This window comes from Rissa tridactyla, chromosome 6 (genome assembly GCF_028500815.1).
Source record: "Rissa tridactyla isolate bRisTri1 chromosome 6, bRisTri1.patW.cur.20221130, whole genome shotgun sequence".
NCBI lineage: Eukaryota > Metazoa > Chordata > Aves > Charadriiformes > Laridae > Rissa > Rissa tridactyla.
The window spans coordinates 40,580,873-40,608,650 of NC_071471.1; the positions used below are offsets into that span (position 1 = coordinate 40,580,873).

Consider the following 27,778-nt stretch of genomic DNA (forward strand, 5'->3'; position numbering starts at 1 on the left):
AAAATAAGTAGGCTTCTGGGGACACTTTACAGACATTTGGAGATAAATGGTGAACTGCTTTAGCATGTGCTGTATCCCAACAGATCGATGGATGCACAATCATAACTACAAAAATGCAGTGTAATTTGGAATCATGGTCTCAGCCTGTGAAGACTGAAGACTAGGTTAAGGGCAGTACTGGGAATAAGGCTACATCTTAACTGGCAGAATGGTATTATACAGAAAAAACTTTACAACATTCGCATCAAAATGAGATTGCACCAAGATGAATTTAGGTCACTGGCTGTTCCATACTGCTACTATTAGCTTCTCCATTTCATTGACAAAAAATAAATGCCTTCCTCAGTATTTTAATGTAGCTAAATAAGTGAGGGAAAAGCTAACTCTATTAAATGAACTTAATGCTCAAGCAGGATGAAAAGTGTGTGCCTGTACTCTGCGGAGTCTCACAGGAATGCATTATGCTACTTACTGCCCTGATAAAAGCGTGCTATTAAACTTCAGTATTCTTTACTGGCAAGAAGCAAATGAATTGTCAGCGTGGAATAAGCAAACACCACTTCTGAGGAGCCGTTTCCAGTAGTCACGCTCTACCTGGTGACTGCCTCAACAAAAATACTTTGATATGCTGAGATTGTCGTCTTTTTGCTCTGGAGTTGAAGTCATCTACTTGGCCCATCTTTGCAAAGGCTATTTTGCATAGTCTTTACAAAGACTCAGAGCTATCCACCAGAGGGGAACTAGGGATTTCTAGAGCATCTGACTGACACACTATTGTATGATCCAAGTCCAACTGGGAAATGGGCAGGCGCGTGATGTGGCTGGTAACAGCCCTCTCCATGTCATGCGCTCAACAGCCAGAAACTGCAGATAATTCTGTGTAACAGATGAGTCGTCATTTTCTTAAAGGACATTCTTTAATGCATTTTTGCCACCTCATCGTGCCCTCTGCCGCAGCTCTGATTACTGCAGCTGTCACCCAGGAGTTTGTAGCATGGGACTGGAGGGGATATTCTGGCACTTGCTTTCTTCTAGTTCATGCTGCTTTTCAGCTTTTCAGCAGTATTAACGATCCAGTTCTTTTCTGTTTTCTGTCCATCCACTGCTGCAAATAAAAATATGCTTAACTAATTTGCATCATATTCTTTAGTAAAGATTGTTTTGCTATCCTTTTAAGGCATGAAGCTAATACAAAATAAAACTTAGGAAGGAGGTCTGATATTCCTGATAAAAAAAAAAGGCAGAGGCAGCATAAACCAGTTGGCCTCCTCTAGTTAAGCAAGCACTTTATGTTCCCTAGATACAATAGCTCAGAAAGAGGTGCAACATCTAGAAAGGGGAAAGATATTTTAACTTATTATTTTCTGGAAAAGTGATTTGATTATTTATGTATTGTGATTTTTTTAATATGCTGGTATTTTCACTGACATCTGGTTCTCTAATGTAACCATACGTACTTGTATATACGAGATTTGCCCTTATGTGAGATGGCTCTGACCTTCGCCCTTCTTCTGTAAGGAATCTTCTTCCAATCTCTAAAGAAAATTTAATCCTTTCCCTAAAACAATGAGTGCATTCTGAGCTATCCTAGTGTAATATGCACCATCTTAACTGGGTTTTAGCTTTACTGTGAGGGACACTTAATAAGATCAATGCTACATTGGAAGATGGGGTTGAAGAACAGAAAATTTGTATCTCAGTAAAAATAGCACTTGTGGTCTGTACTGGCATTGATCTTGGTGAATTTGCGGCAAACCTAGAGATCATGAGAGATCTATGCCTTAATAAAAACATGCTACTTTATATTCCCTGAAAGTGAATGCTCTAGAAAAGTGGAACTGATAAATTTCTTTGCTCAGAGATGGGGCACTAGTTTTATTTCCATTTCACACACTTAGCAGATGTGCTTCATGCTGCCATCGCTTACTTGTCATTTCATGCGCAGTATTGTATTTTAGTTGAAGTATATGTGATTTTTGAAATAGCCTTAAATTATTATTTTTTCCTTAATGTTCTAATACAAAAAACATCATTATTTACTGAACCCTAATAGTTCCATTATCAGTTTGGAGAAAGCAAATATATGTGGCAGATTCAGAAGATTACATTAGGTAAAAATTGTCATAGTTCCTTAGTTTGTTACAGCAAACTTCTACGAAGCAAGTTTACTTCTGAAATCTTCAAAAACCAACTACAGTAGTTGATTGCATTGCACAGCAAGAGTATTTTAGTGAACAGCAAGATAGAATTACTTTTCTTAGATAACTTTTTGCTGTAATCCTTCTGTGTCCTCATTACCTATATGAGTAGAATCATAGAATTGTCTAGGTTGGAAGGGACCTTTCAGGTCGTGGATCAGTCCAACTATCAATGTAACACAAAACCATCACTAAACCATGTTGCTAAGCACCACCTGTAACAACCAAAAAAACCTTTGTCATTTAAAACTAAAAAAAGTGGTTATAGATTAGAATTTTTCAACCTAAGGGGCTGCAATATTTCTTTTGTTCCAAGTTTTGCAGAAGGTTTGCACATGATATTTGTTTCACACACATATAGGTTTGAAGACTAACATAGAAAACTGATTTACAAATCAGCATTCAGCAGTATGCAGCTGAACGTAGTCAGATGGTGGTTAGACTGGTGACGCGGTTCATCTGAACACCTATGTCAGGTCTTGCCCATGTTGTGGGACCTCTACAGAAGAGGGTGGTGTGGATGCACTGTGTTGTGTGTTGGCAGTGACAGCCACACTGGGTGGGGGAAGACAATTCTGCTGCTAGGTCTGTACCTCCCCAAACAAAGTAGGCTAAGTTCCTTGTCAGCATAGCCATGATGGCACCAGGGGGCTTTGTGGTATTTTATTGGCATCTTGGGGAAAATCTGTATGCTTTGCAGCTTAAGCAATCTTATTCCCTTTCACACAAATCTGAGAGAAGGTATAATGACCCTGCTTAATGTGGCCGAACGGCACTTGACGTACCTCACTCTTTCTGTCTCTCACATGAAGGGTTAAATTATAACTACTGAAGTATTGCCTTTTAAGGCTGCTGAAGACCAATGAGTGTCCTTTAGACTCTGTAAGTGCACAGGTATTTAATGCATCTGCTTAAATTAAACTCTAGTCAAACTACTGATTGCTTTCCGCACCCTTTTCCCCCTTCAATCATTAATGGACATTTTCCACAAGCAAGTTAACAGAACACCTAAGACGACAATGAACTTTGGACATATTCTTTCCAGAGTCTCTCCTCCTACGCAGATTGTGTAAAGACTGCAAATGTACAAAAGGATGCTTCCCAATCTGGACCACAGGTTACAGGACAGTAGTTGATCAAATATTTAGAATTGGTTTATGTTTTGAGATTTTTCTCAGTTGCAGATTATGTACCTTCTTTTTAAAGAAACAAAAACAAACAACAAAACCAAAGCAAGACACCAAACAAACAAACAAAAGACCCCAAACATCCCCCCCTGTTTGGTCAGTTTTGGGATGTTCAGTACACCAGCCGTGTTTCTTGCCGGGAAGCACCCCTCTAGGATTGCTGTATGAATACCCTCTAAATTTCCTCTCTGTACCCTCAGGAGCTGCTGCACTGTCTGCAGAGTAGAGAACATTTCTAGATCATCTGTATGCTGGTACAGCTGCTAGTGACCTAGAACTGCACATCCTGCAACCGTGGCTCATCAAAAGTAAGGTAACTTTTTAGTCAGGTGCTGCTCTCATCCCTGGCCATGCTACATGAGTACCTTTATCCTGTGGATTCTTGAACCCCAGAAGGCTGGGGGACGTAGGGGTTTGTAGGCATTATTCAGTGTTTTGCTTCATTTTCTATTTTAAAGTGAGGATTTCAGAATTATTCTGGTGATGTGTGGGACAAAAGCGTGGTTATGAAAGGTGCAGCTATGGCACTGTTATCATTCTTTGGAGGCCCTGTAGGAAGGGTTTCTGAAGTGAAGAAATGAGAAGATTAATCAGTGATTTGAAATCTAAGCCAAATGGCAGTTGCCAAAATACTGTAGGCTAAGTGAGCAGAAACCTAGAGTTGGAGGGAGCTGCGTTGCTTGTTATGAAACCAAGGACAAAGGAGACATGGACGGAGGGACTCTTTCCTCTGGCCTTTTGTTTCTGTGGCTTGGTTTCACAGGTCTGTCTTTTACCAGCAAGATTGCCCTCTCAAAATTATGGTGTGTGCTTGACTGGCATGTTCATATGAAAAGCGGAGTTAATTAAAAGCGGAGGACTTGTCATCTGGAAGGCACCCAGAGAAGTTAAAGCAAAGCAATTAGGATCAATGTGTATTCATTTAAAGTGCATTTTAATTCTCAAGAGGGGTTTCTGGTTCAGGTCCAAAGCTGCCTGTGGTCTAAAGCAGGTTTGCATCTGACTAGGAACACTTCCTCTGCATATAAAGATCCAATGTATTTCATTGTACGCTGTAACTGATATGCCTTAACTCTTCTGAATGTTCCTGTGTGGATAAACCATTATGAACTTTGAGCTGCTTGTATGCAGCAGTCTAATGACTACTCGTGAATACACCAGTCCTCCTCTTCACTGTTTTTTTCAGATGCTCATAACCAGTTTTGCTAGAGTGAAATGTCCTGTGCTTAATTTTAGCCCACAACATTGTTTTTTAAGCTTCTGTAGAATTCAAAAAGCAAAACACTTATACCAAGCACTGTAACGGGAAGTGGAGCTTTATACGTACTTGTATGCAAAAAGGTTTTTATCGTATTTATTAGTTTTGTATTGAAGTATGGGAAACAGCACATCTTGAACAGTCATTTCAGAATTTTTATTTTCCAGACGTCTCTTGCGTGGCTATGGAAAGATTTCAGTTAGCCTTTCGATTTCAGCCTGTGTCCTGGAGCCCAAGAAATGATCAAAGAAAACAGGCTGTTTACTATCTGGACAGCTGCCCTCAGTCATGCCTTGTTTCTGCAACTCAGTGCACATATGTTCCCGAAGTGCTATGCCCACCCAAAGAAATCTCTGCCAGCCTTGCTTTTCCTAATATCTAAAGCAATATCTGTTGATGGAGTTTAAGCCCACTCACCTCTTTTAGTTGTCTAATGTGTATGCAGAACAATTAATTCCTTTCTCCTTGCAGTAACTTTTAGTTCTTGTATAACGTTGTTATGTTTCCCTTCCACCTTCTCTACCTTCTCTCTTGGTTAAATATCATTTATCTCATTTCTCCTCCCTGGACAAGTTTTCTAGAGCTCTGATAGTTCCTGTTCTTTTTTTTTTTTCTTTCTTCTCCTTTATTTTCTGTTGGCTGCCCCTTTTGACATGAGATACCCAAAACTGAACCATATTCAGTAGAGGCCTTCTCACTTCAGTGGTGTCTTAGAAGTGAGTTTTGAGTTTGCATCATTCTTCTGTCAGTCCTTGTGGTAGCAAGCCTTAATTTCAATATTTGCCTGAATGCTGTGGGGTAGATGTAGGTGCTTTAACAGATATTTGAAGTTCATGAACTCTTGTAAATACCGCACAGAGGAGTGAATCTGGACTGCAGCTCTGAAAGGGGAGTTATGCCATGCCTGTAGGAACTGCAGGGGCTGTAAACATCTGCCATTGCTTCAGAATTTCAGCTCTAGGGATATTTCAGCTCTCAGAATGTCACTCAACTCTGGCAATGTTTGTATTTCCGCCTGCAGCTGGTGTGGGTACCTGAGCTGCCCTGAGTGGGTAGAGATAGCAGCAGAGCTGTCGTGCTGAACGCGCAGCCACGGGTAGAGCCGATACTCGCTGAGTATTAAGACACCTTCTGCAACACATTTTGCAGTCTGGAGGGTGAAGGTTGCAGTACCTCGTCATATGTCTAACAGCGCTGTACATACCATATGCACTGATCTGGGCTAGTGCTCTAATGAGACTGCCTCAAAAGGCAATGGCTATGCCTATCCAAGAGTGAGTTGCCTCTTACCTGAGCTAGCAGGCTGGAGTAGCAATCTGTGCTGTTTGCAGTGCAATTTTGCGGCCTGTGGGCAACGATGCTGGCGGGGAGCCAGCTCCTGTCCCCGTCCTGCAGCGGCCACCGCTGCCTTTGGTTCCCGGGCAGGTTGCAAGCCGCTGCGGTGTGCCCGGAGAGCCGCGGTCCTGCGCCTGCCTTCGGGGCTTCAGCCTGGGCGTGCGAATTAACAGGAGCAGGGGGTGGTGGTAGGGGGCTCTTGTCGTGCCTTGGAGCCAGGCCCTCGCTAGGGGCGGTGGGGCTGGGGACGGGCAGGGACACCGCGCTGACTGCTGGCCCCAGGCTGGGGGCGACCCTCGCCCGGGGACCAGTGCCCGCCTCTCCCGGCGAGAGCGGGGTGGGGAGGCTGGGGTCCGCCCGCGGAGCAGGAGGAGGAGGGAGGCGGGCAGGGGTCGGCGATGGAGGTGAGGCCGAGGGGTGAGCGGCCGCCCCCTGCCTGCCCGGCAGCCGGGGCAGCCCCCCGCTCCGCCCCGGGGCTGCAGGCGGAGGCGGTGGCGGCCCCCGGCGGCTCCTCCCCCCCCCGCCCAAGTTACAACCGGTTCGTGCCGGCACCGGCCGCGGCCGTGCCCCGCCCCGCCGCGCCGCGCCGGGGATGCGGGGCTGCCCCGCCGCGCCGGGGGCGGCTCCTGCCCCCCGCCCGGCCGCCCCCGCCCCACGGGCCGCCCGCTGCTGCCGGCGCGGGGCGCAGGTAACGGGGACGCCGCCGCCTCAGGGGGGACCTGGGCTTCGGCCGGGCCGGGGCGGGGTGGGAGGGGGACGCGGGGCGCCGGGAGAGGGGAGCGAGGGGCCGGGTCGGGCCGGCGGGAGCCGGGGGAGCAGCCGCACGGGTCCCGCACTGGGGCCGCCGCCAGCCGGGTCGGCCCGGTTCGCCGTCGGGAGGCCTCGCAGGGCTGTCCCGGCTCCGGGTGTCCGTGCCAGGGGCGGCTGGGCCAGGCCGGTGGCCCCGAGCGGGCTCTGCAGGGGCCTCCGCGACGCCCAGGCTGTGGGGAGCAGGTGGTGGGTCGCAGGGGACACGGTCGCCCCTGGGTGCCAGCCGGGGCGGCTGCATCCCTTGGGGGTCCCCATCGATGTCCACCCCGCTGTGAGCACCCCTTGGTGTTGGCTGCGGGTACCTCCTGCATCGTGGGGGCCTGTTGGCATCAAGTGGGAACCCAGCAGTGTCGTGGCATCGGTGCCTGCTCTGGGCTCATGGCAGTGGGCACCTACCAGCATGAGTGGGCGCCCGTCTCGGAGGCTGTGGGTGCTTGGGAGCAGGGCAGCATAGCATGACCCCATCTTGCCGTGTGCGTGGTATCAGGCCAGTGAGGGCGACCTTCAGTCATCTCTTGGCGTGTGTCACTGGGTGGATGAGCGCATCCCGTCGCAACAGGTTTAGGGATGGAAGGGGTCAATGTGTAACACGGTCCCTCGGAGTGGGGGGTGTGGGCTGGCCCCTGGGGGCGTGGGGAGAGGCGAGGTGAGCCGGGGGCTATAAGAGCCTGTCCGTCCCCACAGAGGACCTGGCCGAAGGACGCAGAGTGGCTGAGAGAGAGTGGACGCCGACAGGAGCCCTCGCAGGTTGTGATGCGTAAGGTGGCGCACACCGGGTGCTCCTTGTGCAGAGGATTCTCCTCTGGTGAATCGAGTTGGCTGGTGGCTTATAGCAGCACTGGCTTACGTCTGTCAGCATGTCAGCAGGGATGCGTGCTAGTGTCTGACAGGCAGTTATACGTGTGGGGGGGTTTTCCATCCCCTCTGGGGCAGTGAGGCTCTGGAAACAGGTAGGACTGGTTCTGCTGAGCTGACAGATTTGTACAAAGCTGGCTGGTTTGTGTGCTGCCCAGGTTGATTCTTCTTTATGTGAACTTATTTTGCACAATGGAAAAACATTATTGTGTCATCGGTAAGTTTTGTTCTGGTGTTTTGTTTTAAACTCCATGCTTCTTCCCTTGTTGGGCAGAAATGGAAGGGAATATTTATGTTGATGAGCCTCTTCTGTAACTTGCAAAAGGGAAAGTGGAGGAACATGAGAAACAGGTAGATGTGAATGCTGAGAACTGAGCGGGAAATACATACATTCAGTGTGAAAGAACTTAAAGCTGAATATTTAAACATGGGGAGCCAGTGTAATTAGAACATCAGTTAAAGTCTGATGTCATCAAAGTACAGATGCGTCTTTTTCAGTGCATTTAATGCAACACTTATACTGTCATGTCAGCATGTATGTAGGTGTTTGGATATGATGAGTATGTTTAAAAACAACTGTAATGCATCACTACTGTTCTAATGCTCTAGGTGTTACTTGCAAGCTAAGGGTAGCAGAAACCTCAGATGATAATTGCAAGAACATTGCCTGAAAAATAAATAGAAATTTACATGAAATCTAATTCAGCTTAAAATGAGGGATATTACTATTCTGGCTGGTACCGTCTTAATTCGTACCAGTGCCTTGCAAAACTGGAATAGCTGAGTGTTAATCACACAGTGGTTCTGCTGACATCGGCTTTCTCTGCAGCCATGTGCTGCTTGCCGAAAGCAGCATACTTAACCAGACTCCGGTTGCACAAATAGCAAACTGGGAACAATCGTATTGCTACTGTCTTTCTCAAGGTTCCCTTTGCCACAGATTAATACAAGTTTCTGCGCTGAGGGCTAACGTTTCAGTTGTACTCATCTTTAGACCAGTTCTCTTTTTGTGCACCTCTCTCATCTTTAAGCCAAATTTTAAGATTTATAGAAAAAGAGCTCAATATTGTGATCGAGCTGCTCAGATAAAAGAAAAGTTGCAGCCCGACACCTCTCTCTTTCCACATTAAAACTCTTGTTGTTCAGTTCGTTCTCTAGGGTTTCGTTTTGTTGTTGTTGTTGGTAAAGGCTTTCATCAGGCAGCCCTCTTCCTCTGATTCTTATTCGCAGTGAGTACAACTCACTGAAAAGCTTTTTCTGACCAAACTTCAAGTTACCGTTTAATTCTTTATGCTTCATTTCTCTGTGTCAGTATTTTTGATGCGACTAGGTTTCCTGGAGTCTGAAACAACATCCTTAGGTTTTGGGAACAGTAAGGACTGTGAAATGATTCCCACCTGAATCTTAAACCCGTGGTTCTTCCTCTCTTTCCAGGATCAGACAAGTCTTCCTGGTTGGTTCCAAGAGAAAACAAAACTGTTAAGTGCTCTTTTCTCTATGTGTTTCTGCTGCTTTATTTTTGATGATCGCCTGTATCTGTACAGTCTGTGTCCTCCTTCCACACAGACAGAAAATAGTAAAAAGCACTTTGGATCCCTCCCAAGTCAACGCACAGATTCGATGCCTGTGCAGGCAGAGTTGGGAGTAGCAAAGGTTTAGTTCCTACTGTCGGCTCTCGTCCGTGCTACTAAGCTTTTATACTACAACTTGTTGTTTTCACGGAAGCGTTAAATAGTGTAGCAATAAAAGGTATATTCATACCTACGGTCCCAGCAGCAACTTGGTTGACTGGGACGTCTTTAACCACGTACAGGGCTCTGGGGAATGGGCTCTTCTTGCACAGGGCTCTCAGCTCACGTGCTCCCTTCAGGAGGACTTTGTGCCTTCGGGGAAGTTAGAAAATATGCCTTATTTTAGTGAATAAGCACCCAGCGGTGCGAGGTGAAGGAGCAACCTGCAAGAAAGAGAAGGAAAAGCCAGGTTATGTTGGCTCTTAAAAACAAACTTGGGGACATTGTAGATCTGTTTTAATTTTGAGGATGATTTCTGGCAGGGGAAAAATGACAGCGGCTTTCACTTTTTGCTTGACAGTTGCAGACTGTAAATGGCTTGAAGTGTTTAGACAGTAGAAATGTTTTTTGTTACGCAAAATCTTGTTATTTAGCTAAAAGATGCAAAAGAGATCTGTGGTGCAAAACAGGAAGCATCAGGATGCAGGAGGTCAGCTCTTTTGCTGCCATAAGTTGGGAACAGTTGGTTAAAGTCAGTAGAGCTGTGCAGACTTGCAGCAGCTGAGGAACTGATCCAGAGGGTTTCTTTTTAGTCTTTCTATTAGAAAAAACTACGTGACCTAAGACTATGAAAACTCTTTTTCCTCTGCTGCCCTGCCCTCCCTTCCTCCCCATCAAATGATTAGAATAGCAGAACTGAACTCAGAGTTGTCTCTGTGCCAAGTTTTAGGGCGCCAATATAGTGGAAATCAATATAAGAGCTAAAACTTGTTTGTTTTCTAAAGATTACTTTTCAAACAAATATGACTTGGGATTTTTTTTTTCCCCCTGTCTATTTCCATTATTTTAGTGGTTTTCTGAAAACTTCCTTGCTTTGTCTCAGTGGAAGTGTCTTTTCTTGAAGCTACTACTTATTTCCACCATTTTTCCACCAGTCAGGGACAAAACAAGCCAAGTTATACTTATTTAATGTGTGGAGGCATGTGTATGTCAGCTCTTTTAGTTTAAATATTTTTGTGTAGAAATACAGGGACCCCCTTTTGTATAAAGGTTGTTGTTGTTGGAAAGTACCTATAAGCAGCTTTTTAATGCTTTGATACCTTACAGTATGGTATGATTTCTATCTTCCCAGCTGTCACCCTTTCACCTGATGTAATCAAGGGACACTTACCAGTCATTTGAGGAAATAAATCAGAGCTTACATTTATAACTGAAACGTATGACTTTGTAACATTTATAACTGGAAATACTGTATCTTGAAGGACTGTCAGTATGTTAAAACTGTAAATCACTCCTAAAGGACCTAGAACATCAAAGTTTATTTTACATTAGTAGACAACGTTTATGTTATTTTGGGGCTCAAGGCTGCTGTCAGTTGGTAATTAATTGAGGGCAGATCAGTATTTCTCCACTGAGATAATTTGATTATTTCTGAAGTTTCTCTGAAAAGCTATTAAAAAGGAGAAATTTAACAGGAAGGCACCAGTTTTTCGGAGTTGTGTTCGCTGTTGCAGTGATACTTCAGCTGAAAACTTGCTTTGCTGCTCTTTTTCTGCAGGCAGAGTCGCCACGTGAAGTTACGTTTGTAGGAAGCTGAAGGACTTTTTTGTCATCATCTGTAAGTATCTATGCTCAAAGTAACATTTAAGTGTGTCCAGTCTTTTTCATTTCTCTATAGTAAGTATTCCTCTATACTGTAGCTTTTTTGTAGGTTTTCCACGCAAATTTTTAAAAATTGCCTGAGCAAAGAGTACGGGGGAGCTTGAATGGAAGTTCTGTTGCTGTCTACTTGTTTACACCATTGCTTTCACACAGCAGTAATTTTTTTTTCCATCTCCTCTGGGTTGTAAGTCAAAAGGGCCATGTGACGTGTTTATTTTTCTGCTTTGTCTCTTGGGGGTCTCCCCGAGCAGAACTGTTACTGCAGCAGTCTTAACGCCTAAGCTGCGGTGTGAAGATGGTTCTTGAGAGTATTTCATGGAGAAAACAGGGTAAGATCTTATCTGTTTCTATCTTACAGGGTAAAGGAAATAAAATTGTTGAGAATCATACATCTGGTTAGTGACAGAGCCAGGAACAGAACACGGGTTTTGTGATCATCACTTCGGCAGATTTCTCCCTGTAGAGAGGGGAGGGCAGGTTAGTTGTGTGCATAGGGGACTCGCATATCATTGGAGTCATCAAAACTCCAAAGTGCTTTAGCCTGGAAACTTCTAAATTCTTTGCTAGATGTTAAAGGCACCAGCCCCGACATTCACAAACTAGTCTTGAGCACCTTCTCAAGCTGAGGTGCTCAGCATTGAGCACCTGAGGACAGTCAGTTATTTAAATCCATAGGTGGTGGATCTTGCCATGCAAAGGAGTAAGGTGGTACTTATGGAGTCCAAGACGTGAGTGCCAGTTTGGGATGGGTGATGTGTGCAAACTGTGCAGAGAGCGGACACTGTGACACATTATAGGAGGTTTTTGTGAACGTGTTTAATGCTGTCGTGTCTTGGCATATAAGCCGACACCTGTATACACTTTCAGAACTCACTTCAGTTACTAATATGTACAAAGTGATTTTTGGATGCTTTGCTCCTCTACACATCACCTTGTTGACAGAGCAGAGTACTCAACTGTTACTATTTCCAGAATGTCAGTCTTGCTCTTGGCCTGCCTCTCACAGAGTACGCTATCTGGTGGCAAACACCTTGCTAAACTGCAAGGTCCTATACTGACATTAAAACTAAGTAGAGATTTTTTATTTTTTTTATAACCTTGTTTTTATGCTTGTGGGGTTTCTTTTAAATCCTAAATTATTTATTGGGATTTTTTTATAGTTGTAGCTTTTCTTGTCCTTCAAGCCTATACTCAGGATATCTGAGGGCTTAACAGGTGGTGGCCATGTGGTTCTCTCGTTGAACTGTGTCAGATATTAATGCCTGAAGTCTTCACAAAGCCTATTTAACCCTCAGAAAATGAAATGTTCTCCCTTTCTGTAATACAGTGCCAATGTATGTATGACTTACTAATGCTTTGTGTACTGTTCCTGTGTTACGCAGAAGAGGTTGAAGTACCAAATAGTAACTAATTTTCATTGCCTATATGCTGTGTTGCATATATTTCTTGAAGGATGGTTGAAATAATGTTTGAATGTGTACTTCTCTGTATTAGCAAACCTAATCAGTCACATTTCTAATGCTCTGTTCTGTTTGGTTTTTGTTTACACAGGTTCTGCCTGTACATCTGCACTCCTGACAAGATGGTATTTCGGAAACCACCAGATGGTGGCTGGGGCTGGGTAATTGTTGTCGTTTCCTTCTTTACTCAGTTCTTGTGTTACGGATCACCATTGGCGGTCGGAGTCTTGTATTTAGAATGGCTGGATGCTTTTGGAGAAGGGAAAGGCAAGACTGCTTGGGTTGGATCACTAGCAAATGGAATCGGATTGCTTGCCAGTAAGTGTAGATGCAGTATCTGTCTTAAATCAAAACACTTCTTTCTAATAGATGCTCCCATCTGTGTGTGCTTTTGGAATTATATTAATGATAGAATGAGGGTGCTGCATTTTTGTTTTAGGTCAAGACGGCTAAGAAGATTACATTTGTAGTTCCAGTATACCTAAACCAAAACAATATAATGGTAAAAGAGCAATAAAAATATTACCCTTAGAAAATTCAAAATTACTGTATTTGAATAAACTAGAAAAACCAAACTCTGCCTGGGAAACGGAATGGTACTTCTGTTGATGGGATTTTTTTTTTTAATTTTTTTTTTTAATGAGGCTTTAAGACTAACATGTGCATTAGTATCTTCCAAAGCAGAGCAAACTGTTATTCTGAAATGGTTCAAGTGCTTTAAGAAAAAAAAAAGTCAATTAATAAACCAGTTGCTCATTTTTCAGCTCTTGAAGTAAACCCACCAGTTAGGGTGGGTGAGGGCTCTTTTCCACTGTTTGTTTGAGAAAAAAACTCCCTTTAAAGCCTGGAAAGTTATGAATAACAGTGGCATTAAATAAAACAACTTTCCTGGATGCTTTTCTTCAGTAAGACATTGTTACTTGGAGAGTACCAGCAGGGTTTTGGGGAAATAAAACACCACTTTGAAAGTCCATAGGTCCATTTTGTTGTTGTTATTTTAATAACGAGCATAGGTATTGTACTGGGTAATATCACTAACTTCTGCTTTTCAAAGATTCACCATGGGAACTATTATCTTTTTGCTGAATCTGGAAAAAATTGCCTGTCAGCAGAGAAATTGCTATGGGCAATAGCAATTATGTGGCTTAATGGACGAAATGCAGCTCAGGATTCTGAGGAAATCTCTCCTTAAACGAAAGTTGACGTTCAAATAGTGGTACAGACCTGAATAAAGACTGCTGCTTTGTATGACGCTATAACTGGCCAAATACTGGTGTCACACTCATATTAGGGTTTTATATCACTAGGCAGAACAGAAATGGGCAAAGGCGGGTGTATCATTAACCAAAAGAAGACTTGTGTATTCAGTCCCAGGGTGTAAGTAGGCAAAGGACTGTAGACTGCTCTTCCATTGTACTTTTTTCCCCCCTGTTTTAAGGGCATTAACTCCTACTATTAATGGATCAAGACCTAAGTAAATTTGAGTGAGAGAATGAAGTGGGGGGGCGGGGGGGAAGGCTAAACCAAGATAGTCACTGAAGAAAAACTAGGCAGAAGGGGATTGCAAGAGAAGGGGTGAAGAAAAACCCTCTCCCTGGGGACCAGAAGTCCCTGGCTCACTCTTCTGACAAGAGCCTCAGCCCTGTTTCTCATACGTCCACACCATGCTACTTTCCAGATTTCTTAGTGGCCTCTGCCTTGCCACTGTGAGCAATTGTCAGTAGTGTGCTTTATAGCAAATAGAAACTTCTGTGTCTGAATAATACAAATAAAAGGTACTATTGTAATTGATGTTGGTAAGGAATGATTAAATTACTTGAAATTTTGACAGGTTAGGAGTAACGCTGTATGTCACTGTACGTTTATTCATTCAGTTTGGGAAGCTTAATAATCATTCCTGTTTTTAATGCCTTGAAAGAAAAGTACAGCACGGGCCTTTTAATTGCATTGGTATTATCAGAGTTGACTGAAAACAAAATATATGTTCCCTGCTTTGCCTGAAATGGAGGATCCCACTGTCTTATCAAGCTGGGATCTGACCTTAATGATAACTTTACTTAAAGTAAACTTGTTGGAGGGGACACTGTAAGTGTCATAACCTCTACCTAAAACTAGAATACTCTTGGGAAGTTGCAATTTTTCACGCAGTTTTCATAGCAGGCTTTTTTCAGATCTAGTCACTAGTGTAAAGAACGTATGTGTTCTCAGTGCAAAACCATTGGTATAACACATTGCAAAGGCCCTTTTCGTGATTATAGGGAAAGAGAACTTGTTCTGTTCTTGTTTCTGCTATTGCAGGTGCCAGTATTATAGGCCAGGTGGGACCATTGTGTGTTGTAACCTGTATTAAGTAGATGATTGGGATAATTGAATTTTTCTAAATTAGCATATTTTCATGTATGTAAAAAGATATTATCTGTAACTTAATAACTTAACAATCTCCCCAAGCAAGCTGATTTCAGCAGCAATATTGCACGTGAGTGCTAGTAGCAGAACAACTTCACCCCAAAGCCTCTCAGTAGTCCCCTTGACTTTTACTGTTCCTTACTTGACTCTTATATTCGTTGTTCTTTCCATTCTTCTCTTTTATTTTGGTTTCCAGTCACTGATGTAATTATCCAAAGACATATTTTCAAGTATTGGTACTCTTAAAGCAATCCATGTTGCATGCAGAGAATATTGTAATTCTCATTTGATTTAAAACATGTTTGTTTAGGGCATTTTTTGTCTCTTACAACTTTTTTCAGTAATTCATTTCCTCCTTAACAGTATGTAAACTTATGATATAAGTTGCTTACTTTTAGTTTTCAGCTGATGAATAATATTATCTTTAAGTGGTATGTTTTGAAGTGTCTCTGAATAAGTGTGGTGTATGTCCAGAGACTGCAGTCAAATTACTTCTAAATTTTCTTTTAAACCTCTAACTTGATGCAGTCTTTTTGCCATTGCTACAAGAGACTTCTGCTCTTTTAATTAAGGCTCTTCTGGAGAGCCATTAAGAGTCTTCTGTGAGCCCTCTCCAACTTAGCATCACCTTTCTGCAGCTGTAGATGCCAGCCTGGAAAAAGAATGGCAGTTACAGTAGATTCACAGCTACATACAGGAAATAAGTTAGTGTCCATTTTCTTAAGGAAGACTATCTCACTGATAGCACTGGAAATCACGAGCTAGCTTCTGTAACAGTGGAAGCTAGGCCCAGTGACTTTACTCTATTAGTACTGTAATTTCACCAAAAAGAAGAAAATGTCCTGATACGTATGCCAGCTGGCACAGAAATAGGTTCTGTGTGTCTTCTCCCCTCTGTACGTGTAGTCTTAAACATTATTTTTTTTAAAGTAGCTGATGCTGGCGAGTCCTTTCACATTTGCCGTATCCTTTCTACAGTGTTTACTTCTGACTTATATGAGAGCTAAACTTAGACTCGAGACATAGAAACCCAGGACAGCACCTTGTTTGTTGAGATGAATTTCCTAGGCACCTGGTGTTCGATTTCTGTCCTCTCGCTCGCAGCACAGGCAGCGTCGCTAAGGCCAGTGTGCAGCCCTGAGCTGGGCTCTTCAGCTTCTCAGCTGGAAAAGGGAAGGAGACTGGGATATGGTTGATCTCTTCCTTGCAGGGTGACCCGAGTTATAACTTTCTGTGATGTGACCTTACAGTGTATTGGAAGAAATGTGCCTAAAACACTGGAAGGAAAGCATCAGTCTTATTATACAGGGCAGTTATGAGACTTCCTCTACGATATTAAGTGTCATAATGCTGATTTAGCCTATAGCAGATGCGGCACGTGGCTCCATGGATGATGCAGGGCTTGTTGCATAGGAAGGAACTGAAAGAGCTTAACATCTTTCCCCAACTAAAACAGGCGAGAGGAGGATATTTATTACATTGTTGAAGATCGTGTGTTTCTCCTGCACCAAGTGTTCTTAATTTTACATCCATTTGGAGCCTGAAATTAAATTTAATCCATGTTATACTTGCTAAAAGCAAAACAAAGACCTTGGCGCCCATAATTGGTACCGCAGCTGTTTATAGTAAGACTTGACTTCACAGTATTTGGCATAGCAGGAGACACCAGCAATATGTCTTTCATTCCCACTCCCCTTTATTGATGGAAGAAGAGCAAAGGGAAGATTGTCCCTTGAAAGGCATGTCTTGATAAATTAATGGGGTGTTTCTCCTGGGCTGAGGCACTCAGTGTTAAATGTTTAAAAAGCTTAATTTTGTGTTTTCAAGTAATATTTTTACAACTATAAAAAAACCTTTGCAGCATCCATGTATTTTTGGACAAAAGCCTCACACATAAATAGCCCCCACTGTAAACTATGGAAGCTATACATAGTTTGTGGGGAGGGGAGAAGATATCCCAATGATTCCTCCGAAGAGGAGCCCAGTTCATTTAATAACTTTATCGGAAAGAAGCAGTCTTTTCAATCAGTTGGGAGTAGGTTGCAGTCCAGTGTAAAAAAAGCCCTCTCTGATCTATATCCTTATCCAAAGTACAAACACTTGGAGAATATTATATTTATTATGACCAGGCTTTAGCAATGCATTAAATATGCAAAAAATATTCTTGTGTTCTGCCCAGTGGTTTTTACGTACAGTCCATGAGCGTTGCTTCTACTATACAGTTTCAACAGGCTCGGACAGATACCAGCAAGCAGGGTGGGTCAGATTAATGCAGGGGATAAGAACTCAGTTGTCCAGTATTGCTTGTGTAGCAGAAGGTTTTGTGTGTGTATGAGGTGAAGGAGGGAGGACCCTTGGGATGGGTGAGTGGAGGAAGGGAGTGTTAATTTGCAGAATTTTTCTCTTCATGTGAGAATATTGAGGAAGAGAGTATTAGTTTTTGATGTCCATTAAACAAAACAATTTTGTATTTGTCAGGAGGTCAGAAGATTGTGGTCATTATAAAGTTCCTGTGTGAGCAACAGATGGCTTGTTTTCACATCTCAGGAAGGACTCACTGTCACATCCCGGTCTCACTGAAGGCAAAGTCTCTTACTCAAAAAAATTTTAATGAAAATATCAATGTACAAGTGATTCCTCTTAGGAGTTCTTCCTCTTTGGTCTCTCTGCATGAGGATCTGCTGTGAGAGCCCATCTTCTTTCTGCTGCTGCTTCCCATTTTGTCTAGGGATCTTCTTGACTGCTCCCCTGCAGAGCCTGATAATTGTATTACTGGCTGCCGAGCCTTGGCAGGTCGTGTGCCAGAAGAGCAGTGGATGTCCCTGTGCTGGCTTCTGAGTCTTTCTTCCTAGAGTTAGCTGTCATTCTTATAAACTGGGCTGGTACCTTTTTTTGGTAGAGTTTCACCTAGTTTAAGACACATCATTTGGAAGGAAAATAGCCCCAGGGATTTTATTTGTAAAAGGGGTAAATATTTATCAATGCCTTCAAATATTATTCTAATACCAGTGCTAACCTCTGGAGTTGCTTGGCAAACTGAACAAAATGCTGGCTTAAAAGCCATTTTCATGCTTACTGTTGAGGATTGCCACTGGGATTTTATTTTTATGTTGTTCACGTTATGGTGAGAAATACATTATCAGTGGAAGAATCTTTCTGAAAGAGAGTCAGCTAGTGCTGCCAGAAGAGCTATTTCCTATGCGGCTGTACATAGACTCCTACATTCTTCAGAATCTCCACTCTGAACAAAATTCACAGGGCAGGAGTTCACGGAGCAAGTCTCAGTCCTGCTCTGGGGAAGTTGGATGTTTGACTAGAATTAACTACCTTGAACCCATTGTGCTTGAATCACTTGTAGAGAATAACATGTTTGTGTACAGTGAACTCCTGTGCAAATACCATGGTAATAACCAAAGATACTGTGCCTGGTAGAAAAAACCATGCCAACTCTTTGGGAAACAGAGAAAGAGAAGGAATGCGGGGAGGCAGGGAAAAGAACAAAGATGCTGGCTGTCATGGGGGTTTTCTTTTGTGACTTTTATTTTCTAGCAGTATGATGAGGGGAGTGTGAAAGTAGGGCCTAGTGTGAGGGGGAAGATGGAGTTGTTTTTCTTCTTGTCACGGAGACCTATAACAACTATTTTAATACTTATATTGGCGCTCTTTCTTATAAGCGGGGCCATTGCTGAACTGCCAGATCTCTTGCTGTGTGAGATGACACATTAATACTGAACTTATTGGAGCAGGTTCTTCAGATTTGTGCAGGTTGTTTTCCATGTCAGAGCAAAAAGATCTCTTTGTACTTTCTGTTCTCCTTTTGGATTATTTTTTGGAAGTGGGAGAAGCTGGAAGAGCATCTCCTTGGACCCTGTCAGAGATGCTTTTGATGGTGTTCCAGAGGAGAGTGTCCTTGTCAGATTATGAAGACATGTTTTTTCAACCCTGTGTCTCCCTTGTTCTGCCTGGGGGTCAGAGGCTCCAGCTTCACCTCGGATCCTTTAGTAGCGATCAGTGTGGTCTGTACCAGTACCACCACCCCAGGCTGCACAGAGACCTTCTGAAAGCAGCTGTGTCAAAATGTAGCAAACAGGTGGAAGGGAAATACTGTTTATTTTAGCAAGGTAGTGCGTCAGAAATAAAGAATAGAAAGAGTGCAAATTCCTCTGCTTAATTGAATTATGTTATCACTACCTAATGTTCTTTTACTGTAGAAGGATTTATTTTTTTTATGTAATACAGATTCAATCCTTTGTTTATTTTTAAATCCCATGGTTTTAGGAAACATACCAATCTTAATTTGCCAGTTCTAGTAATTAATTCTAAGAATCAGCAACAATCTAACACTCTCAGCTTTTGTTCTTGGCAAGTTGCTGTGCCCAAGTTATTCTGGCTGGCTTTCATTCCCACAGCGTGCTGACTCTTGAGAAGCAACAAGCGCTTACGTCTTCCTTCTTCATCATTTCCGAAATCCAAACAAACCTTACTTCCCCAGAAGATTTTTCTCGGCGGTTCTTTGACTCCTTGCCTGGATAAGCCCCAATTCAGGCTCGCTTCCCTTTACGTTCCCTCAGCAGATAGCTCTTACGTAGGGCAAAAGTTCTGACCTGCCTTGCCTTTGAGGATCATTGCACCTGCTGACGAATCTGTGGTCCTGCCTGCCAGAACTGCTTGTCCCATGGCTGCTAACCACACGAAAACCTTGCCTACATTCCCAGCTGCTAGCTCCTGTCTGCAAACCTAGGCAAGCGCCGGCCCCAGCTCCAACTGTTGTTCACCTCGTATCGCCTCTCTGGGCTCACCTCCCATCTGCTGGGAATCTCAGTTATGTGTGAGTCAGGGGACGACCAACCTTACAGCTTTTGCAGATTGTATCGACCATGGAGTGTCTCTGTATTGCTGCGAACGACATACAGAGGTGATGAGGTTGGGGTTTTTTTGTTGGTTTTTAAATAATGTCATTCATCTGTGTGTCTAACTTCTAATCTCAGAGTTGGTGAGTTTAGGATCTTGGGGATCATATATGGAGTCTATATATGAATGTTTGGACCTGCAGGGTTTCAGATGGGAGATTGTCTTTTGCAAGCCCAGTCCCTTGCTGGTTGCTTATTTATGCAGGGCACCAAGCTTGCATGCTACTTCAGACTCAGAGGTGTATTCCAGGTCACACAACTGAAAACAAGTGCTTGTTCTACAACTTCTGTGTGGGGAGAACTGGCTGAGTAGAGGCAGAGTATGAATGTTCCCTGCACTTTGTTCTTGTTTTGAAGAACTAACCAACCAAGAAATATGGGAGGGAGTGTGAGGGGGATAAAGAGAGGGAGAAACCTCTTCCAAACTTCATGAACATTGCTCTGGACAATCTCAATAAATGCCTTTTATTTTCTGTAGCTTTACAGTAGAAACCAAGATAGGTAGTAAACAGTTATTTGGTAAGATACCGACTAGCAGATATTTAATTCCCTAGAAAATCAGGGAGGAGCAGTGTTTGTCTTTATCTGGCACATCAGCAGATATTTCCTCTATGTAAGCACCAGGTGGCATTCTTACCATGATTATGATCAGAAGTTACTATTTTCCATTTCAGTTTTATAAATCTTATCTTATAACACGATGAATACAGATACTCTCTTTTCTGAAACACAGTTTTTGGGCTCTGTCAAAAAATACCTGCTTGGTTATAAAGCCTGGTTGATGGTCTAACTTGTTTTGGTACCTAAAGAGGAAGATTCTTTTCAGAACCTTTGTACAGGTCCTTAGGTGTGTCCTGACAGTGTTGCAGTCTAGTATGTATGTATCATCCTGTGTTTAAAAATGTTTTGCTCCCTCTCTCCCTCCCAACCCTGGTAGCATTTCCTGGGTTTGATGTCAGTTTCTCCTTGAGCAAAAATCTTGCAAGCCTGATCTTGTATGTTTTTATAACTGACTCTTTTAAAGAATCCTGGAAAAATGAGTACTCGGAATTGTTGTTTAATATAATTATATATTTAAATAATTATCATAAGAAACATTTACATAGACTGAGTTTTTTTTAGAAGTTCTTCCTGATGCTGGTATTTACTAGGAATGTTTTTCCTGCTTTTCCTCTAGGTCCTGTCTGCAGTATATGCGTATCGTCTTTTGGAGCAAGACCAGTAGCAATCTTCAGTGGCTTTATGGTGGCTGGGGGCCTCATGATGAGCAGTTTTGCACCCAACATATACTTTCTATATATTTCATATGGGATTGTTGTTGGTAAGAAACACCTTCCCTTCATATAGAGACTTAATCTTTATTATTTTGAGTCTTGGTTTCTGAATCTGAAATGGGAAATTGATTCACAGACACAGCGGTAGTCTGGGACTTGGTTTATCAAGGAATACTTTACTTTGGGGTGAGGAGGGATGTCTCATGACGCTGTTACCGTGCAGTGAAAGATAAAGGCAATGCGTATGTTCATCGGGGCAGAAAACAGTTTATCCTCTGACATGATTGTTAGAGATGGAGAAGCTGAGGTTTCACCTAAGGAGTGGAATAAAGCAGGTCTTCTGCAGACGTGAAGTGCCAATATTAAAGGAATAACATCTCCTCTGGAATTTTGTCATGTACTCATTTTGATAATTTGATAAATTTGATATAAATTTGATAAATTAGAGATCATTAGGCAGCAATGTTGTTCTCCACATAACTGGATTGAACCTAAAACGCTTGTGCTAGAGGCATGAAAGTGCTGTTCTCCTGGCAGGTGGTGACCTGCCCCTGTGTGCTGCAGAGGGCTACTGTGGGTGGTTTATCAAATTAACTGTGTCAGGAATCCAGGCACCTCGCAGGCCAGCAGGGACCCAGCAGCATGCGGGCTCGGGCTCAGTGCCCCACGGATGCAGCTCCGCTGTTTTCTGGGGCCTGTTTTCTGGACTGAAAGCCATGTAACTCTTGCACGTAGCACAGAACCTGAGCTGGTGAACACCTCAAAGCCAGCCTGCCCCACACAGGTTTTGCAGCCAGGGGCGGTTGGGGAGAGGGAGGTGGGACAGTGCAGGCAGCCTAATGGCCCGCTCAGTGAAAGGCTGGTGTGGCTGGTGCTGAGCCAGGGCTAAAATGTACCTCTGTGCCCAGGGTGCACTACTGTATTATCTGGGGAATAAAAAGGAGCGTTCATTTCCCAGAGTATGTCGCATGCTTTATTTCTAACTCTTTTTCTCAAGGGCTTGGATGCGGCCTTTTGTATACCGCAACGGTTACTATCACTTGCCAGTATTTTGACAAACGCAGAGGCCTTGCGCTTGGTCTGATTTCAACAGGTATGACTTTTAATTGTCATTCTCTCTTAACTTTTCAACTCTGATGCAGCTACCATTACCCTGGCAATAAAACCCAGGAGATTATATTTTTCTCAGTTACTTCCTGAAGTACTTCTTAAGTTAAAACATCAGTAGCAATGAACACATAAAATCAGGCTTCAGATAAAATAGTAACTACGCTTGCAGGTGTATGGTGTGGGTTATCCATATAGCTGAGAAAAGGATATTCACTAAAACGAAAGCAGACTCATGAGTAGCTTGGGCTGTGTGCCATGGGTAATAAGAGGACAAACTTTCCACAGAGCTCCCTTCTCTCCCTTCTCTCCCTTCTCTCCCTTCTCTCCCTTCTCTCCCTTCTCTCCCTTCTCTCCCTTCTCTCCCTTCTCTCCCTTCTCTCCCTTCTCTCCCTTCTCTCCCTTCTCTCCCTTCTCTCCCTTCTCTCCCTTCTCTCCCTTCTCTCCCTTCTCTCCCTTCTCTCCCTTCTCTCCCTTCTCTCCCTTCTCTCCCTTCTCTCCCTTCTCTCCCAAGATCAGAGGTGAGAAGGAGATTGGAGATGCAGGATGTAAATGCTGGATCACCATAACCCCACATTAGCTGTACCTTCAAAAGAGTAGTTGAAGTCTGGGCTTACATTTCTAATAGTTTTTCCTTTCCAATCTGAAAGGAGACTAAATTCTGAAATCTTCCAAAAGTTCATCCCAGCTTTTTGTCCATGTGTGTTAAAGGGATCCTAGAAAAATGAACCTCTGATAATAGAAGGAAAATCCTTTGAAGGATGCTGAGCAGTATTTCTTGTCCTCTCTCTGGGTCTTTAGGTTATGCGATGTTGTCTTTTACACCAAGAGGAATTGCTAAATTAATGGACTGTTAGGAACTGTTAAAGAAGGCTGTTGTCCCATGCCTTGCTTTTTGTGCTGTATGGAGTCTCTCCTCTGATCTGTTTTCTCAAGTAGCTGTTAGCAAGGAGAGGCCTGGTCAGTACAGCCAGTGTTGTGAGATATTACTGGCAGATCCACACCAGTGGAATAGAGGGAAACTTCTGCAGAAATGTTCCTTGGAATCATTTTCAGTGGCTTTTGTTGGGATTCCAGGTAGTTTGCCTTAAGGCCTGATCTTATTGAGTCCTGGTTAATTTTAGTACCTGGAAGACAAAACAAGTCTGAATTTTATAATAATTTTTTCCTGTGTTTAGCAATGAAGTATATGAATGGTTTTAATATAACCTAGAGACAGTCTTCAGTAAATGATTTTAATTTAAAGTTTGTCTTTAAATTGACTTGAAAAAACAACACGCTCTATTTGTGAGTGGACATCCATGATTACAATGGATCTACGCTCACTTCAACCGAGAGCTTTTTCTTTAAATTCATGGGATTGCCTAAAATGCTTGTGTTCATAGTAATTGCTTGCTCTTCGGTGTTTTCTTCTGAATAACCAAATTTCTCAAATGCATGTTAGTCCCTGCAGAGCTTCAGAATGCAGAGCTTACAGAATTTGGAGTAAAATTACATCATGTGAGCTCCCCTCTTTAAACACCAAGCAGTCAAGGGCTGCTTCTAGGAGGGCTCTTGGTGAGCCCTTGGACTGTTCCTGCCTTAGAGGAGGAAGGTGGCAGTGAGGAGGAGAAAGGGGAAAATGTTGGTGTGTGAAATTCTAATTGTGCTAACTCGAAATGGTACCTGAAGGGATACATGTATGTGAGTGAGGCAGAAGGATGGCTTAATAGTTCTTCAGTGTTTTTCATCAGATATAGTATTGATCCAACTTGTTTCTAAAGTGTCTGCTGGTTTTAATCGTCATAAATTGTTCAGAAGGCTTTTTATTTTGTGGATTCTGCATAAACAAACTGTAACTTCAAGAAGGATGGTAAAGTACCAGTTCGTTAGCCTGGGGAGAGAGGAGCACAAATGGCTCACTGTTCCTGTGACAGTATATTTGTAGCTGCTGAGACATAGAAGTTTGTTAGTGTTGAAGAATGTTCTCAGTTCTTCAGTTTACACTGATCTTATTTTCCTTTTATAGGCTCAAGTGTTGGACTCTTTATATATGCAGCATTGCAAAGAGAGCTTATTGATCTCTATGGACTGGATGGTTGTCTGCTAATAGTTGGCGCGCTGTCTCTAAATATATTAGCATGTGGCAGCCTAATGAGACCATTGGAGTCATCTGATTCCCCTCCACCAGAAAAAACGTGTGTAGACAAAGTCCCAGATCAATATTTTGTTTACCATGAAAAAGAAAAGACTGTTGAAGAAAATATAAGCATCCTTGAAAAGGGCTACGTTGATGAAAAATGCGTGAACAATATGCCTGATTTCAAACAGGATAGCATTTTAAACAAGAATGTATTAAGCTCAATAAATGTAAATGAGAAAGACACTTATAAAAAGAAAGTTGTAGAACAGACAAACTTCTGCAAGCAACTCGCCAAGAGGAAGTGGCAGCTCTATTTGAACTACTGGGAGGAAACCGTGGTTCTTTTTAAGAACAAAGTATTTTCAGCTCTCTTTGTTGCCATCTTGCTCTTTGATATTGGTGGATTTCCTCCTTCTCTGCTCATGGAAGATGTAGCAAGAAGTGCAAACATTAATGAGGATGACTATCATATGCCCCTTATTTCCATTATAGGCATTATGACTGCTGTTGGCAAACTCACTTTAGGAATACTGGCAGATTTTAAGTGGGTTAACACTTTATATCTATATGTAACTACCTTACTAATGACAGGAGTGGCCTTGTTTGCAATTCCATTTGCCAAAAGTTACCTTACATTAGCGATGCTTTCTGGGATTTTGGGTTTTCTGACTGGGAACTGGTCGATTTTTCCGTATGTAACAACAAAGACTGTGGGAATTGAGAAACTGACTCACGCGTATGGGATATTGATGTTCTTTGCTGGACTTGGAAATAGCCTCGGACCACCAATTGTAGGTAAGGCCAAGATAGATACTATAAAGTGAACGTGAGCTTGTCAGGACCAGGCAGAATTAATTTGCATGCGAGTCGTTCTGGTTGGTCCTACTAACAATGGAAGGATGAAAATCAAAATCTTCCAACAAAAATTAAAGCCTGTTTTGCTTTAGCTGGCCAAGCTGATTGTGTTCTGGTTTTGGCTTTGATGAAAAGCACATTTCATGTCTAAGTGGTCAAACTGCATTTTGGATTTGGCCATCTTGTTTTGGTTTGTTTTTTTCATGATGTTTCTCTAACTTGCAGTGCTGTGTTACATGTAACTCCTCACTGATGCGCTTCTCTCTTATTTTTCACCCTCAGGTTGGTTTTACGACTGGACGCAGGAGTACAACACTGCATTCTATTTTAGTGGCTTGTGTGTCTTACTGGGTGGATTTCTCCTGCTGTTGGCAGCGTTACCCTGCTGGAATGCCTGTACCAGTCAGAGCTCAAAGTTGCCTCCAAATACTTACTCCTACAAAGTTGCATCTAGTGCTTAGGTGACAACTGGAAAACTCTTTGTGCTTTTTTTATATTATACAGCAAAGTATTTTAGTAATTTTCCACTTATTTATAAAGCCCAAAAATCCTCTTCCACTAGAAAAATTCCATTGTTTCTTGTTTTTCAGTTCCTTTTTCTTCGTTTATTTCTTTTTTATTTTATTTTTAAGTACAGTCTTATTTTGTCTACTATGCACTGTGTTTTCAGCCTATGTCTACTGTAATTTCCTTTCACCCTGTAAGGGGTATATTCTGCTGTATTATCAGCTGTACTTTTTTTTTTAAGGGGTAAGATGGTGCAGAGGTGTAAAAACTTTGAAGCAAAAATGAAGACCTGTTCCTTATAGGAGAAGGCTGGCATTTCTGTCACCTTTTATAGGTTTTCGAGTTGCACAATCAGACTTTACAAAACAAAAATTTGCCTTATTAGAATGTAATACTGTGGCAAGGTGCTTATAACATCATGCTTAGATTAACTTTTTGTCTTTTTAAAGTTTCTCCAATTTACAATGAAGTGCCAATTGGGGGAGGGAGAAGATGGGGAACAAAACCAATCTTGTGTCGCATAACTGAAGTGAACCTTATGATGATAGTAAAGATTCTTACTACCACTGCAACTAAGAACTGTGTTTATAAATATTGCACATTTTGTGAAGTCTGTTTATAAAACTGTTGAACCAAAACCTTTTAAACCAAGGAATAAATATGATTGTTGAAACCATGAAAAGAAACGCGGACTTGGTTATGCAAGTTCATGATCTTTAGATCGGAGTTGGCAATGTGCTTACAGAAGTCCACAGCTGAGTGTTTCTAAGTGAGTCACCCACCGTCTGGCAGTACTGGGGGCATCTCCTTTTGCCCAAGTACAGTTTAGTAGGTTGAACCTGCTGCACAGAGCTTAGCAGTAGAGCTTTCAACAAGGTAGATTTGATAAAAAAAGGAAAAATGTGACAGCGATGTCATCTTTGCTCTGTCATTTTTGGAATGGACACAATAAAGAGAGAAGTTAGTAACCGGGAGTAAGAAAAAGTGTGGGACAAGGGGAAGCTGAGGTGAAAAGAGAGCTGCAATACTTGAACACCAAACAGGACGATTAATTGAGAGCCCCTGAAACCCACTGCCCGGATACTGCTTAGCTGCAGGCTGGCTCTGTGTGTGTGTGTGTGTTGGCTTTTTGGTTTTGTTCAAGCCATGGCTGGTGTGACTGGGGGGAACACTGTGTAAGGTTAAAGTCCTTCCTGAGGCGGGCAGGTGCTGCGGGGAAGGCAGGATGACTTGGCCATTGGCACTGTCCTGCGTGCCCCGGGCAATAGCTGTTGCCTCGGCAGCTGCTCCTGTGCCAACGATGTATGGTTGCTCTTGTAGGCACAGAAATCTCTCCACCCACGCGCTTTGGCTTCTTGCTGGAGGGTTAAAGTTTGGTGGAACACATTGGTAAGCCTTGGATGAGGTAGAAGTTCTTAGTCCCAAGTTACATCCTGTACGGTTGTCTGCAAATGCCCAAGTAATTCTCAGCCATACTATTTGCGTCAAATGTGTGCTGTGATTCTGGCTCATAAATAATCCTTCAGATAAAAACCAGGCATGTAATGAGCACCCTTTATTGTCAAAGTGCTATGCACAGAGGTACAGGTGTTTGCACACCTCATTAACCAAGAGCGATGTAACGCTTAAGTGGGGCCAGCATAAGTGCAAGTAATGTTCCCTCTTGTGGTCCAAGGTAGGAGAATCCAGCTTAGCTTCAGACAGTTTTTGCTGACATCCTGGGATTCATTTATGTTTGTTTGTATTCAGACTCGACAAATAAAGACGCAGTTAGTTTGTCTCTATTTTTTTTCCTGCCATTTGTCAACCGGGTGTAACTACTGTGTGGGTTTTTTCCTGGATTGCTTATTCAGTGCATGTGGAAAAAATACTGAGTATTCAATATAGGCATAAGTGCAGCTCCAGTTCCAAACTGGAGCCCTGGGTATCTGGTGTGGATTTGCACCTGTTTTCTGTGCTGTCTGGCAGCTGTAGTCAGATTTCACCACATGCATATAAAAGTAGGGCCATGTTTTACACATCTTAAAGAAACTGCGGTGATACACTGGATATAATCGGGGTATGTGTGCCTTCAGATTAATATCTTTTAAAATCTCTCAGTT

The 27,778-nt window shown here is 42.8% G+C and overlaps 2 protein-coding genes across 5 annotated transcripts; one reads left to right on the forward strand and one right to left on the reverse strand.

The window, feature by feature from the left end:
- Positions 1 to 997: 997 nt before the first annotated feature.
- On the reverse strand, positions 998 to 7,026 carry LOC128911119 (basic proline-rich protein-like). Its single transcript, XM_054205416.1, has 3 exons — positions 6,815 to 7,026; positions 5,934 to 6,414; positions 998 to 1,105 (listed from the first exon to the last, which is right to left on the reverse strand). Exons 1-3 carry the CDS (start codon positions 7,024 to 7,026, stop codon positions 1,049 to 1,051), a joined length of 750 nt encoding a protein of 249 aa, XP_054061391.1. The 3' UTR covers positions 998 to 1,048.
- On the forward strand, positions 6,647 to 27,460 carry SLC16A9 (solute carrier family 16 member 9). 4 transcript variants are annotated; one of them, XM_054204689.1, is made up of 8 exons: positions 6,647 to 6,666; positions 10,932 to 10,991; positions 11,394 to 11,512; positions 12,587 to 12,813; positions 20,989 to 21,132; positions 22,083 to 22,178; positions 24,201 to 25,109; positions 25,452 to 27,460. In XM_054204689.1, exons 4-8 carry the CDS (start codon positions 12,618 to 12,620, stop codon positions 25,628 to 25,630), a joined length of 1,524 nt encoding a protein of 507 aa, XP_054060664.1. In that variant the 5' UTR covers positions 6,647 to 6,666; positions 10,932 to 10,991; positions 11,394 to 11,512; positions 12,587 to 12,617; the 3' UTR covers positions 25,631 to 27,460. The 4 variants fall into 4 exon arrangements, with proteins under 4 accessions (XP_054060664.1, XP_054060660.1, XP_054060663.1 ...); XM_054204685.1 differs by lacking the exon at positions 6,647 to 6,666 and adding an exon at positions 7,459 to 7,535; XM_054204688.1 differs by lacking the exons at positions 6,647 to 6,666; positions 11,394 to 11,512 and adding an exon at positions 7,486 to 7,535.
- Positions 27,461 to 27,778: the final 318 nt, after the last annotated feature.